Source organism: Carcharodon carcharias, chromosome 33 (genome assembly GCF_017639515.1).
Source record: "Carcharodon carcharias isolate sCarCar2 chromosome 33, sCarCar2.pri, whole genome shotgun sequence".
Lineage (NCBI taxonomy): Eukaryota > Metazoa > Chordata > Chondrichthyes > Lamniformes > Lamnidae > Carcharodon > Carcharodon carcharias.
Window position 1 is genome coordinate 5,131,409 of NC_054499.1, and position 14,070 is coordinate 5,145,478.

The window sequence follows — 14,070 nt, forward strand, 5'->3', positions numbered from 1 at the left end:
GCCTGAAACATTAAGGGTCTGGGTTATTCAGTAACCATCCAGTAATATTCCCACAGTGTATGGAGACTGAGTGGGGGAGGAGGAAGAGAGAGAGAGAGATGGAGACAGACTCCACCAGGGGAAGGGCTGGATGATATCTGGGTACGTTTTCAGAAGAATGGATACTGGGAGGTGATGTTTCCTGATTGCAAGAGAATTGTTCTGGCCTGGTGGGGAAGAATTCCAGCCTCTTGTGCGTCCTCCATTTCGATCCTCCTTCATCTGCCTGAGCCTCTGGGTGCTAGACTCCCCTCCCTAAACCTTCACCGCGTTGTTTCGAACCCTGACCTCTTGGGGACTTGGGGTAAATTTACCCTCTGGTCATCAGGGTGTTATTTATTTTTTTTAATGATGTTTAATCGGCGTACAGGATACGGGGACTTTCCCACTTGTGGGGTGGGAACCTCGGCATCTCCAGCTGCAGAATATTCGCTGGTCTGATCTGCCCTCAGCCCCAGGAGAACCCGCTCTCTGGACTAACTCCCTGGCAATTGGCAGATGTTACCAGGCGGACGTGGGCTGTCATGTCTCGGTGGGGTGGGGTGGGGAGCGGTCAGATGCAGGGCGGAGGGAGGTGGGGCTATAGGGGGGCAGTCCCGCTCTGCAGCACATCGTTGACCTGTATTGTTGGCCTCAGTACCCCGGAGACAAAGGCGCTGAGCTGCCATTGTGTAATGGGAACCAAGATTTCCCAACGCCCTGTGGTCCCATTTCCTGCGCCTCTTGCCCTCTGTTAACAGAATCGGGTTGGCTTGGTTCCATTGCGCACTGACCCTCCAGACAAGCCTTCCAACAACAACTTATTTTTATATAGCGCTTTTAATATAGGGAAACATCCCAAAGGGCTTCACAGGGATGTCACGGAGCAAGACACAGACCACACGTAATGAGGCATCAGGGCCAGGTCACCAGTCACCAGGTTTGAAGGAGCCTCTTAAAGAAGGAGAGAGGGAGGTGGAGAGGTTTAGGGAGGGAATCCCAGAGATTAGGCCCCAGGCAGCTGAAGGCCCGGCCGCCAATGGTGGAGCGATGGGAATTGGGGGGATGGTCAAGAGGCCGGAACTGGAGGCGCGCAGAGATCTCGGAGAGTTGTAGGGGCTGGAGGAGGTTACAGAGATAGGGAGGGTTGTAGGGGCTGGAGGAGGTTACAGAGATAGGGAGGGTTGTAGGGGCTGGAGGAGGTTACAGAGATAGGGAGGGTTGTAGGGGCTGGAGGAGGTTACGGAGATAGGGAGGGGTATAGGGGCTGGAGGAGGTTACAGAGATAGGGAGGGTTGTTTGGGGCTGGAGGAGGTTACAGAGATAGGGAGGGTTGTTTGGGGCTGGAGGAGGGGACAGAGATAGGGAGGGTTGTAGGGCCTGGAGGAGGTTATAGAGATAGGGAGGGTTGTAGGGCCTGGAGGAGGTTATAGAGATAGGGAGGGTTGTAGGGGCTGGAGGAGGTTACAGAGATAGGGAGGGGTGTAGGGGCTGGAGGAGGTTACAGAGATAGGGAGGGGTGTAGGGGCTGGAGGAGGTTACGGAGATAGGGAGGGGTATAGGGGCTGGAGGAGGTTATGGAGATAGGGAGGGTTGTAGGGGCTGGAGGAGGTTATGGAGATAGGGAGGGTTGTAGGGGCTGGAGGAGGTTACAGAGATAGGGAGGGGTGTAGGGGCTGGAGGAGGTTACAGAGATAGGGAGGGGTGTAGGGGCTGGAGGAGGTTACAGAGATAGGGAGGGTTGTAGGTGCTGGAGGAGGTTATGGAGATAGGGAGGGGTGTAGGGGCTGGAGGAGGTTACAGAGATAGGGAGGGTTGTAGGGGCTGGAGGAGGGGACAGAGATAGGGAGGGTTGTAGGGGGCTGGAGGAGAGGACAGAGATAGGGAGATTTGTAGGGGCTGGAGGAGGGGACAGAGATAGGGAGGGGTGTAGGGGCTGGAGGAGGTTATGGAGATAGGGAGGGTTGTAGGGGCTGGAGGAGGTTATGGAGATAGGGAGGGGTGTAGGGGCTGGAGGAGGTTACAGAGATAGGGAGGGGTGTAGGGGCTGGAGGAGGTTACAGAGATAGAGAGGGTTGTAGGTGCTGGAGGAGGTTATGGAGATAGGGAGGGGTGTAGGGGCTGGAGGAGGTTACAGAGATAGGGAGGGTTGTAGGGGCTGGAGGAGGGGACAGAGATAGGGAGGGTTGTAGGGGGCTGGAGGAGAGGACAGAGATAGGGAGATTTGTAGGGGCTGGAGGAGGGGACAGAGATAGGGAGGAGTTAAGGGGCTGGAGGAGGTTATGGAGATAGGGAGGGGTGTAGGGGCTGGAGGAGGTTATGGAGATAGGGAGGGGTGTAGGGGCTGGAGGAGGTTATGGAGATAGGGAGGGGTGTAGGGGCTGGAGGAGGTTACAGAGATAGGGAGGGGTGTAGGGGCTGGAGGAGGTTACAGAGATAGGGAGGGTTGTAGGTGCTGGAGGAGGTTATGGAGATAGGGAGGGGTGTAGGGGCTGGAGGAGGTTACAGAGATAGGGAGGGTTGTAGGGGCTGGAGGAGGTTACGGAGATAGGGAGGGTTGTAGGGGCTGGAGGAGGGGACAGAGATAGGGAGGGTTGTAGGGGCTGGAGGAGGGGACAGAGATAGGGAGGGTTGTAGGGGCTGGAGGAGGGGACAGAGATAGGGAGGGTTGTAGGGGCTGGAGGAGGGGACAGAGATAGGGAGGTTTGTAGGGGCTGGAGGAGGTTACAGAGATAGGGAGGGGTGAGGCCATGGAGGGATTTGAAAGCGAGGATGCGAATTTTAATACAAGACTGGGAGCCAGTGTAGGTCAGTGAGCACGATACTGGGGGGTGATCGGGGAACTTGGTTAAGACACCGGACAGTGTGGTTCTGGTTGAGCTCAAGTTTGCAGAGGGTAGAATGTGGTTGAGCAGCCAGTTAGATGCCATTTTACCAAATCCTGCTTTTTATATATAAAAAAAACTAGCAGACTGGCTTTGTGGGTAGCTTTTGAGGCTGGGGGTGAGGGAGTAGGAATTGGCAAGAGTGAGACAGGGTGTTGGGGGGTGGGTGGGAGAACGCTAGATATTGGGTTGGGTGAGTTTACAGTGTGGGGAAGAGGCTCTAATCCGTCTGGTGTTTACCGAACACAATCCTTCTCCAAAACCGCACAGTAAATAAGGAGAAGGGTTTCTGTGAAATGCAAATCACTGTGCGTGTGTGTGTGTGTGTGTGTGTGTGTGTGTGTGCGCGTGCGTGTGGGGGGGGTGGAGGAGGGAAGGTGGAGTGGGGGAAGGGAGCCTAGGTAATCAGAAAAAGAGAACTTTCCGGTTGTGACTGGTCTTGGCCACACCTTTACTGAGCCAGGCTGACGTTCTCGTTTCATTGGGGGTGGGGGAGGGGTTGGAGAGAGTGTTGTCGGAGAGTGGGAGGGGGAGGTGGGGGGTTGTGGGTAGACGGAGGGGGGGATGTAATATCTCTCCTTGTTTCTCACTGCCTCCTGGCTGTTCCTTGCGCCTCTATCCGGAGCCTCTTGTATCTGTTGACTCCCCGTCCGGCTCCGCTCACGGTGCTCCGGCCGGTTGGCAAGGATCTGCTCCTGGATTCGGCCCCGTCCTGTCCGGTCTAACCCTCTGCGTCGTAGAACTCTCCGGAGCTGGGCGGGCGAGGGGAGGGTGCCACTCGCATGCCCGTTGCGTTCGTCGTCAGAGCTGCCCGATTGGCACACCCCCCCCCCCACCCCCGGCCTGGACAGACTTGCTGTGTTAACCATGTTTACCTCAAAGGGGAGGTAAAAGATCCCTCGGGTACCACTTTTGAAGAGATGGGAGGGTAGGGGTGGGGGTGGAAAATGGAGGGGGAATTCTCCCCAGTGTCCTCGCCCCAATGTTTATCCCTCAACCAAGGTCACGCTCTCTCTTTTTATTTTTTTTTTTAAAAAAAAGAAACAGCAGAACCATAATTTGATCCTCGGCGCGTTGCTGTTTGTGGAATCTTGCTGTGCACAAAATGGCTGCTGTTTACCTGCATTAAAAAGCAGCTGACCACACTTCAGGAAAGGGTCCTTCTTTTGTTATTGGCTACGAAATGCTTTGGGACCCTTTCTCCCCGCCCCCCCACCCTGGGTGTTTGTAATAGGCATGGGGAGAGGGTTAGGTTCTCCACCCCCCCCACCCCCCCAGTCGGGTATACACCGGCCAGGTGGGGAAGGGGGTGACTGGTTACCGTGTTCTGGCTGAGCCAGCAGTTTGGTGCCAGTTTAACCTGTAACCGGCTGGTAAAGTGTGACTGATGGCATTCCTGTTCTCCCCGCAACAGTAACCCTCGCTTGACCATCCCAGCAACCCCAACCTGCCTGCAACCTGTCCCAATCGGGGTCCCGAGCCCCACTGTAGATCTGTACAGCACTGAAGGCCATTCAGCCCCTCCTGTCCGCGCTGGTGCTTCGCAAATGCTACTTCCCCACCCCCCCCCCCCCGGCTTGGAGCACCCCGAAACACTTCACCACCCGCTGGGACTTTCGTATGAAGTGTTGTAACGCTCCACTCCCTCCTCACCCCCACCCACCCAGCTTTGCACCCATGGCAACACAGGGGGAGGCCATTGAACCCACCCTCCCCCAGTAAAGATGGGCTGCGCAAACTGGGCTTGTGTTCCCTTGAGGATTAAGGGGAGAACTGAGGTCCCTTTAAGATCCTGAAAGGATTCAAGAGGGAGAAACTATCCCCTCTGTTTTTTTGAAGGGGGTGGGGGAAGAGTCCAGAACAAATTGGGGGGTGCGGGGGTGGTGGTTGATGTCAGGAAGCACTTCCCCACACAAAGGGGAGCGGGAATCTGGAACCCTCTTTACACCCCCCGCCCCCCACTTCTCAACACACCCCCTCCCCGCAAAAAGCTGCTGAAGCTGAGGGTCAATTGGAAATTTCCAAATTGAGATGGAGAGATTATCGTGTTGACTACGGGGTGGGGGGGTGGTTAAGATGACAAACTCGAGTTGAGAGGTGCTGACCAATCGTTGATAGAATGTTGGAGGGGGCATGAGGGGCAGAATGGCCTCATCCTGTACCTGAGAAAAAGAGAGAGGGTTTGTGTGAGACTTTGCGAAGTGTCGTGCCCGTGGGCGATGGGGGTTGGTAGGGGGTGGAATGGTGTGTAGGGGTGGGCAGGGAGGGTCGAGTTGGGGGTCCTCCTCCTCCTTTTTCCTGTTGGGTCTACGTTCTAACACCCCCCTCTCCCCCATTCTCTTTCAGCCTCCCTTCAAGCCACCCGTGCCCTGATGGTGGTGGGCATAGTGGTGGGAGTCCTGGCTGTGGGCATCAGCTCTGTGGGCATGAAGTGCACCAGGTGCGGGGGTGACGACAAAGCCAAGAAGTCCCGGATCGCCATGGGCGGTGGCATCGCGTTCATCTTGGCAGGTGAGCTCGCCGGTATAACTCCTGTTTAGTAGGGGGGGTCCCCGATGGCTGTAACAGGGGCACCCGTGAACCTCGGTGCCACATCCTGTCCTGTGCCGTTGGTTAGGGGGGTGGGTGTGGAAATCTGCACCCTGGCAGGGGGGTGGGTGTAAAGCCATTGAACACGGTTTGGTCTTTGCTGAAGGTGTTGAGGTGGGGTCTCTCCTCAGTTTTCCCAGCACTGGGGACTGGTGGGGGGATGGGACACCGGCTGTCTTCTCATCTCTCCCTTGTCTGGCTACTCGCTTGGCGGAGGGGAGCTGGGGGACACAGGCGGTGTCAGCTGCAATGTGCTGACCCTCGGCAGGGAGTCGGTAGATGCCCGGTGTTTGGAGACAGGCCCAGCTCAGGAGGACTCCTGTCAATCTCACCCCAAACTCTGTCGTCCTAATTCACACCCAGTCCACATCAGCCCTCCCCCACACCCCGTGCTTGCTGAACTGGCGCTTGGTCCAACAACACCTTGATTTTAATATTCTCATCCCTCATTTTCAAACCTTTTCATGGCCTCGCCCCCTCCTGACCTCTGTAACCTCCTCCAGCCCCTACAACCCTCCCTATCTCTGTAACCTCCTCCAGCCCCTACAACCCTCCCTATCTCTGTAACCTCCTCCAGCCCCTACAACCCTCCCTATCTCTGTAACCTCCTCCAGCCCCTACAACCCTCCCTATCTCTGTAACCTCCTCCAGTCCCTACAACCCTCCCTATCTCTATAACCTCCTCCAGCCCCTACACCCCTCCCTATCTCTGTAACCTCCTCCAGCCCCTACACCCCTCCCTATCTCTGTAACCTCCTCCAGCCCCTACAACCCTCCCTATCTCTGTAACCTCCTCCAGCCCCGACAACCCTCCCTCTCTCTGTAACCTCCTTCAGCCCCTACAACCCTATCTCTGTAACCTCCTCCAGCCCCAACAACCCTCCCTATCTCTGTAACCTCCTCCAGTCCCTATAACCCTCCCTATCTCGGTAACCTCCTCCAGCCCCTACACCCCTCCCTATCTCTGTAACCTCCTCCAGCCCCTACAACCCTCCCTATCTCTGTAACCTCCTCCAGCCCCTACAACCCTCCCTATCTCTGTAACCTCCTCCAGCCCCTACAACCCTCCCTATCTCTGTAACCTCCTCCAGCCCCTACAACCCTCCCTATCTCTGTAACCTCCTCCAGACCCTACACCCCTCCCTATCTCTGTAACCTCCTCCAGCCCCTACAACCCTCCCTATCTCTGTAACCTCCTCCAGCCCCTACACCCCTCCATATCTCTGTAACCTCCTCCAGCCCCTACAACCCTCCCTATCTCTGTAACCTCCTCCAGCCCCTACACCCCTCCCTATCTCTGTAACTTCCTCCAATTCCAGCCTCCTGAGCAACCCCTGATTCCCTCGCTCACCCAATGGTAGCCGTGCCTTCAGCTGCCTGTGGCCCTAAGCTCTGGAATTTGCTCGCGCTCTCTCTCTCTCTCTCTGTTACTCACTCACAAGAATGCCACTGTGACCAAGCTTTAGTTGCATGTCATCCATGGGTTTGGTATCAATTTATGTTTCTGTAAAACATCTTGGGAGGATGAACTAAGTTATAGGCTGGATAATGAATTGCTGTCCTGGGCAGAGCCCGTGTGAAAGTCTCTTTAAACTCAGCTGCTGTCTGTCAATGTTCTACCTGCTGTGTAACTATTAATCTCCTCTCTCTCTCTCTCTCTCTCTCTCTCTCTCTCTCTGGACAGGGCTCTGCGCTCTGATTGGTGCTTCGTGGTTTGGGAATCAGATTGTTCAAGACTTCTACAACCCCCTCCAGCCGGTGAACACTAAGTAAATACCCTCTCTGTTTCTCCAGGGGGGCAGTTAGTGAGGGTTTCATTTGGTGCCGTGTTTCTTCAGTTTGTAGTTGGCTGGACCAGTGCTGTAGGCCTGGTGAAACCTCACTGACCGGCTGCAGTCTAACCAGTCAGTCGTGTTTCTGTGCTCGCAGGCTCAGTGTGAATGATTGGCTTGGTTAACAGCGTGAGCAAGGTGTTTGCCAGTGTACTCCAGAGTTATTCAATGACAGACCTGTCCCCACCAGTACTGTACCCCAGTGTTATACAGTGACAGACCTGTCCCCACCAGTACTGTAACCCAGTGTTATACAGTGACAGACCTGTCCCCACCAGTACTGTGCCCCAGTGTTATACAGTGACAGACCTTTGCCCCAGTGTTATCCAGTGGCAGACCCGTCCCCACCAGTACTGTACCCCAGTGTTATCCAGTGGCAGACCCATCCCCAGCAGTACTGTACCCCAGTGTTATCCAGTGGCAGACCCGTCCCCACCAGTACTGTACCCCAGTGTTATACAGTGACAGACCTGTACCCCAGTGTTATACAGTGACAGACCTGTACCCCAGTGTTATACAGTGACAGACCCGTCCCCACCAGTGCTGTACCCCAGTGTTATCCAGTAAATGATGGACCTGGACCCCTGTGCAATATCGTATTGAAATCTAATGCTCTCGTTTCTCTGCAGGTACGAGTTTGGATCGGCTATCTTTGTGAACTGGGCGGCAGCTGCACTCATCCTGATCGGTGGTGGGATGCTGAGCTGCTCTTGTCCCAAGAAGGACAACTACCCTCGCTCCTACCCGAAATCCAAGGCCCGATCGAAGGCTCCGAGCAGCAACAAGGAGTTTGTGTGAATCCCGGGGGGTGGGTGCTCAGTCACTGTGCCCCTCAGACCACCGATTGGTTTTATTGTTTTCAAAAACACCTTTTAACCCCCTTCACTGAAGGAACCAACGTTAACAAGTGTTGATGGAAGGGGGGTGGGGGAGAATTGATTTTTTGAGTAGAACCATGTAAATTTCTGCTTGGGATTACTTTTGAGTGATTAAACCTGTGCATTTGTGATTCTTTGTTTAATAGCGTTGTTAAAACTGAAAAGGGAAGGATTTGCGTGGGGTGGGGGTCGTGGGTGAGGTTATTTTCACTGGATGTTGAACATGAGACAGCGTGAAGCGAATCCCTTTTAATTTAAATGTCCTAATATTTCAGCTTGTCCCATGTTCTGGCCGCCCAGGGCTAATGGGGGAATCGGGTGGCAGACTGCAATGTGCTGGCTTTGTCTCCTTGCTTTACCTGAGGGGCTCCCAACAGTTGTCTTTTTTAAACAAAAACACACACACACACCCCCTGGTTTTATAGATTTTATCCACCATTGTGGAAAGGGCATTTTTTATAAGCAAACCCACCTTTTTATTGTGTTGCCCTGGGAGCAGTGAGGTGCTTATTTCAATGCTGTGTTAAATTCCCTCGTTCATAACTGTACTTTTATCGATGCCCTTGTCAGTCTTTACTCCTGCCTTAACCTCTTTCTTAGCTTCGCCCCTTCAAACTCCAGCCCCTGAAACCCTCTCTTTCCACCCACCAACACCCCACCCTCCCCCAACAACCTCCTTCAAATTCACCCTTTGAAATATTGAGTGATTCGGTTTCTCCCCCACCCCCTAAAACCCACTCTCCGACCATTCATCCTCACAGAGACAGACAGAGAGAGAGACACAACATTTCATCCCATGTTCCCTTGGAGACTGCAGTCCCCACCTCACACCGCACCTCTTCAGTCTGAGAGGATGCGATCTGTATTGGCAGGGAGAGAGGGTCTAACTCTGTTCCATCGCTCAGCCTGACTGGGGTGAGTAGAATGTGCCTCTTTTTTTTTTGGCAGTGTGGAGGGCTTGTGAAACGACTCCTGGTCGGAGACCAGAATTCAGCATGTCCCTCGCTGTCTTGCCAAACCATCGTAAAGTTTAACGCTCGTCGTTTTGCTTTTTGTGTAATGCTGTACATGTGCCTGGATTTATGGGATTTTTAGAGTGTTGTTTTTTTTTAAAAACGATTTTACCCTGTACATTTTGTTATAAATAAAGTTCTTCAATCTCATCCTTGTTGTAATGTCTCCTTGTGCTATGTTTAGACCTGTTGGTGAGGTGGGGGGGTGGTTTTTTGGGGCGAGAGAATCATGCACTTGGGTAGGAAGAATAGAGACATCGACTATTTTCTAAATGGGGAGAGAATTCAGAAATCTGGAGTGCAAAGGGACTTGGGAGTCCTAGTCCAGGATTCTCTTAAGGTTAACTTGCAGGTTGAGTCAGTAGTCAGGAAGGCAAATGCAATGTTGGCATTTATTTTGAGAGGACTAGAATATAAAAGCAGGGATGTGCTGCTGAGGCTTTATAAGGCTCTGGTCAGACCACATTTAGAATATCGTGAGCAATTTTGGGCCCCGTATCTCAGGAAGGATGTGCTGGCCCTGGAGAGGGTCCAGACGAGGTTCACGAGAACAATCCCAGGAATGAAAGGCTTAACATATGAGGAACGTTTGAGGACTCTGGGTCTATACTCGATGGAGTTTAGAAGGATGAGTCGGGGGGGGGGATCTGATTGAAACTTACAGAATACTGAAAGGCCTGGATAGAGTGGACGTGGGGAAGATGTTTCCATTAGTAGGAGAGACTAGGACCCGAGGGCACAGCCTCAGAGTAAAGGAAAGACCTTTTAGAACAGAGCTAAGGAGAAACTTCTTTAGCCAGAGAGTGGTGAATCTATGGAATTCATTGCCACAGAAGGCTGTGGAGGCCAGGTCATTGAGTGTATTTAAGACGGAGATAGATAGGTTCTTGATTGGTAAGGGGATCAAAGGTTACGGGGAGAAGGCGGGAGAATGGGGTTGAGAAACTTATCAGCCATGATTGAATGGCAGACCAGACCTGATGGGCCGAATGGCCTAATTTCTGCTCCTATGTCTTATGGTCTTATGGAGAGATCTCTCGCCTTCTGTGGGTACTGATGGTTGTTGGGGTACAGGCAGAGACTGGTGGGTGTGGATCACTCACTCCTGGGGGCACTGACCCTCTCGGTTTGGGTTGGCTGCTCTGGGTGCTGAGAGATTTGGGTTTTGACTCAGACTGAGACACCGTGATGGCCGATCACTCCTGCGGCCTCATCTGGTCCAACCCTGAAATGTTAACCCTTTCTCGTCCACTAGGGTTGTTTTCCTTTAACTAGTTCAGGGAATGTGGGCATCGCTGGCTGGGCCTAGTTGCCCCTTAGGGAGCGCTGTTAGGGAGGGAGTTCCAGGATTTTGACCCAGCGACAGTGAAGGAACGGCCGATATATTTCCAAGTCAGGATGGTGAGTGGCTTGGAGGGGAACTTCCAGGTGGTGGTGTTCCCCATGTGTCTGCTGCCCTTGTCCTTCTAGATGGTAGTGATCGTGGGTTTGGAAGGTGCTGTTGAAGGAACCTGGGTGAGTTACGTAAGATATACAACACACAAACAGGCCATTCAGCCCAACTAGTCCATACTGGGTTTTATACTCCACCTGGGCCTCCTCCCATCTTTTCTCATCTCACCCCAACACCAAATCCTTCGATTCCTTCCTTCCTCATGTGTTTATCCAGCTTCCCCTTAAATGTCTCTACACTATTCACCTCAATCACTCCCTGTGGGAGCGAGTTCCACATTCTCACCACTCTGGCTTTTGTCAAGTTCTTGTTAGAAGTGAAACCATTTACAGGAAGAATTAAATGAAGGGTGTGAGGGAGTAGAAATCAAGGCAGGGATAGTTGGTGACAAACCCCAATCGCAGAGAGCGAACCCTGAGCCCCAGTTACAGAGAGCGTAACAGCATGTGCTTCTATTCCTTCCATCCTCATGTGTTTATCCAGCTTCCCCTTAAATGTCTCTACACTATTCACCTCAATCACTCCCTGTGGGAGCGAGTTCCACATTCTCACCACTCTGGCTTTTGTCAAGTTCTTGTTAGAATTGAAACCATTTACAGGAAGAATGAAATAAAATAATGTGAGTGAGTAGAAATCAAGGCAGGGATAGTTGGTGACAAACCCCAATTGCAGAGAGCGAACCCTGAGCCCCAGTTACAGAGAGAGAGAGAGAGCGAGGCCTGAACCCCAGTTACAGAGAGAGAGAGAGAGAGAGAGCGAACCCTGAGCCCCAGTTACAGAGAGAGAGAGAGAGAGCGAGGCCTGAACCCCAGTTGCAGAGAGAGAGAGAGAGCGAGGCCTGAACCCCAGTTACAGAGAGAGAGAGAGCGAGGCCTGAGCTCCAGTTACAGAGAGAGAGAGCGAGGCCTGAACCCCAGTTACAGAGAGAGAGAGAGAGAGCGAGGCCTGAACCCCAGTTACAGAGAGAGAGAGAGAGCGAGGCCTGAACCCCAGTTACAGAGAGAGAGAGAGAGCGAGGCCTGAACCCCAGTTACAGAGAGAGAGAGAGAGCGAGGCCTGAACCCCAGTTACAGAGAGAGAGAGAGAGCGAGGCCTGAACCCCAGTTACAGAGAGAGAGAGAGAGCGAGGCCTGAACCCCAGTTACAGAGAGAGAGAGCGAGGCCTGAACCCCAGTTACAGAGAGAGAGAGAGAGCGAGGCCTGAACCCCAGTTACAGAGAGAGAGAGAGAGAGCGAGGCCTGAACCCCAGTTACAGAGAGAGAGAGAGAGCGAGGCCTGAACCCCAGTTACAGAGAGAGAGAGAGAGCGAGGCCTGAACCCCAGTTACAGAGAGAGAGAGAGAGAGCGAGGCCTGAACCCCAGTTACAGAGAGAGAGAGAGAGAGCGAGGCCTGAACCCCAGTTACAGAGAGAGAGAGAGAGCGAGGCCTGAACCCCAGTTACAGAGAGAGAGAGAGAGCGAGGCCTGAACCCCAGTTACAGAGAGAGAGAGAGAGAGAGGCCTGAACCCCAGTTACAGAGAGAGAGAGAGAGCGAGGCCTGAACCCCAGTTACAGAGAGAGAGAGCGAGGCCTGAACCCCAGTTACAGAGAGAGAGAGAGAGCGAGGCCTGAACCCCAGTTACAGAGAGAGAGAGAGAGCGAGGCCTGAACCCCAGTTACAGAGAGAGAGAGAGAGCGAGGCCTGAACCCCAGTTACAGAGAGAGAGAGAGCGAGGCCTGAGCTCCAGTTACAGAGAGAGAGAGAGAGCGAGGCCTGAACCCCAGTTACAGAGAGAGAGAGAGAGCGAGGCCTGAACCCCAGTTACAGAGAGAGAGAGAGAGCGAGGCCTGAACCCCAGTTACAGAGAGAGAGAGAGAGCGAGGCCTGAACCCCAGTTACAGAGAGAGAGAGAGTTCGAGGCCTGAACCCCAGTTACAGAGAGAGAGAGAGAGAGCGAGGCCTGAACCCCAGTTACAGAGAGAGAGAGAGAGCGAGGCCTGAACCCCAGTTACAGAGAGAGAGAGAGAGCGAGGCCTGAACCCCAGTTACAGAGAGAGAGAGAGTTCGAGGCCTGAACCCCAGTTACAGAGAGAGAGAGAGAGAGCGAGGCCTGAACCCCAGTTACAGAGAGAGAGAGAGAGAGCGAGGCCTGAACCCCAGTTACAGAGAGAGAGAGAGAGCGAGGCCTGAACCCCAGTTACAGAGAGAGAGAGAGAGCGAGGCCTGAACCCCAGTTACAGAGAGAGAGAGAGAGCGAGGCCTGAACCCCAGTTACAGAGAGAGAGAGAGCGAGGCCTGAACCCCAGTTACAGAGAGAGAGAGAGAGAGCGAGGCCTGAACCCCAGTTACAGAGAGAGAGAGAGAGCGAGGCCTGAACCCCAGTTACAGAGAGAGAGAGAGAGAGAGCGAGGCCTGAACCCCAGTTACAGAGAGAGAGAGAGAGAGCAAGGCCTGAACCCCAGTTACAGAGAGAGAGAGAGAGAGCGAGGCCTGAACCCCAGTTACAGAGAGAGAGAGAGCGAGGCCTGAACCCCAGTTACAGAGAGAGAGAGAGAGCGAGGCCTGAATCCCAGTTACAGAGAGAGAGAGAGAGCGAGGCCTGAACCCCAGTTACAGAGAGAGAGAGCGAGGCCTGAACCCCAGTTACAGAGAGAGAGAGAGAGCGAGGCCTGAATCCCAGTTACAGAGAGAGAGAGAGAGCGAGGCCTGAACCCCAGTTACAGAGAGAGAGAGAGAGAGCGAGGCCTGAACCCCAGTTAGAGAGAGAGAGAGAGAGCGAGGCCTGAACCCCAGTTACAGAGAGAGAGAGAGAGCGAGGCCTGAACCCCAGTTACAGAGAGAGAGAGAGAGCGAGGCCTGAACCCCAGTTACAGAGAGAGAGAGAGAGCGAGGCCTGAACCCCAGTTACAGAGAGAGAGAGAGAGCGAGGCCTGAACCCCAGTTACAGAGAGAGAGAGAGAGCGAGGCCTGAACCCCAGTTACAGAGAGAGAGAGAGAGCAAGGCCTGAGCTCCAGTTACAGAGAGAGAGAGAGAGCGAGGCCTGAACCCCAGTTACAGAGAGAGAGAGAGAGCGAGGCCTGAACCCCAGTTACAGAGAGAGAGAGAGAGCGAGGCCTGAACCCCAGTTACAGAGAGAGAGAGAGAGCGAGGCCTGAACCCCAGTTACAGAGAGAGAGAGAGAGCGAGGCCTGAACCCCAGTTACAGAGAGAGAGAGAGAGCGAGGCCTGAACCCCAGTTACAGAGAGAGAGAGAGAGCGAGGCCTGAACCCCAGTTACAGAGAGAGAGAGAGAGCGAGGCCTGAACCCCAGTTACAGAGAGAGAGAGAGAGCGAGGCCTGAACCCCAGTTACAGAGAGAGAGAGAGAGAGCGAGGCCTGAACCCCAGTTACAGAGAGAGAGAGAGAGAGCGAGGAATGAA

General features: G+C 53.8%; 1 protein-coding gene across 2 annotated transcripts in view; it reads left to right on the forward strand.

The window, feature by feature from the left end:
• Positions 1 to 9,365, forward strand: part of cldn7b (claudin 7b) — a 15,733-nt gene extending 6,368 nt beyond the window's left edge. The window contains exons 2-4 of one of the 2 annotated variants that reach the window (XM_041179029.1): positions 5,250 to 5,414; positions 7,177 to 7,261; positions 7,954 to 9,365. In XM_041179029.1, coding sequence (XP_041034963.1) covers positions 5,250 to 5,414; positions 7,177 to 7,261; positions 7,954 to 8,122 — 419 coding nt within the window. In that variant the 3' untranslated portion in view covers positions 8,123 to 9,365. The remainder of the gene's footprint in view (positions 1 to 5,249; positions 5,415 to 7,176; positions 7,262 to 7,953) is intronic. The other variant, XM_041179030.1, reaches the window with a different exon arrangement.
• Positions 9,366 to 14,070: the final 4,705 nt, after the last annotated feature.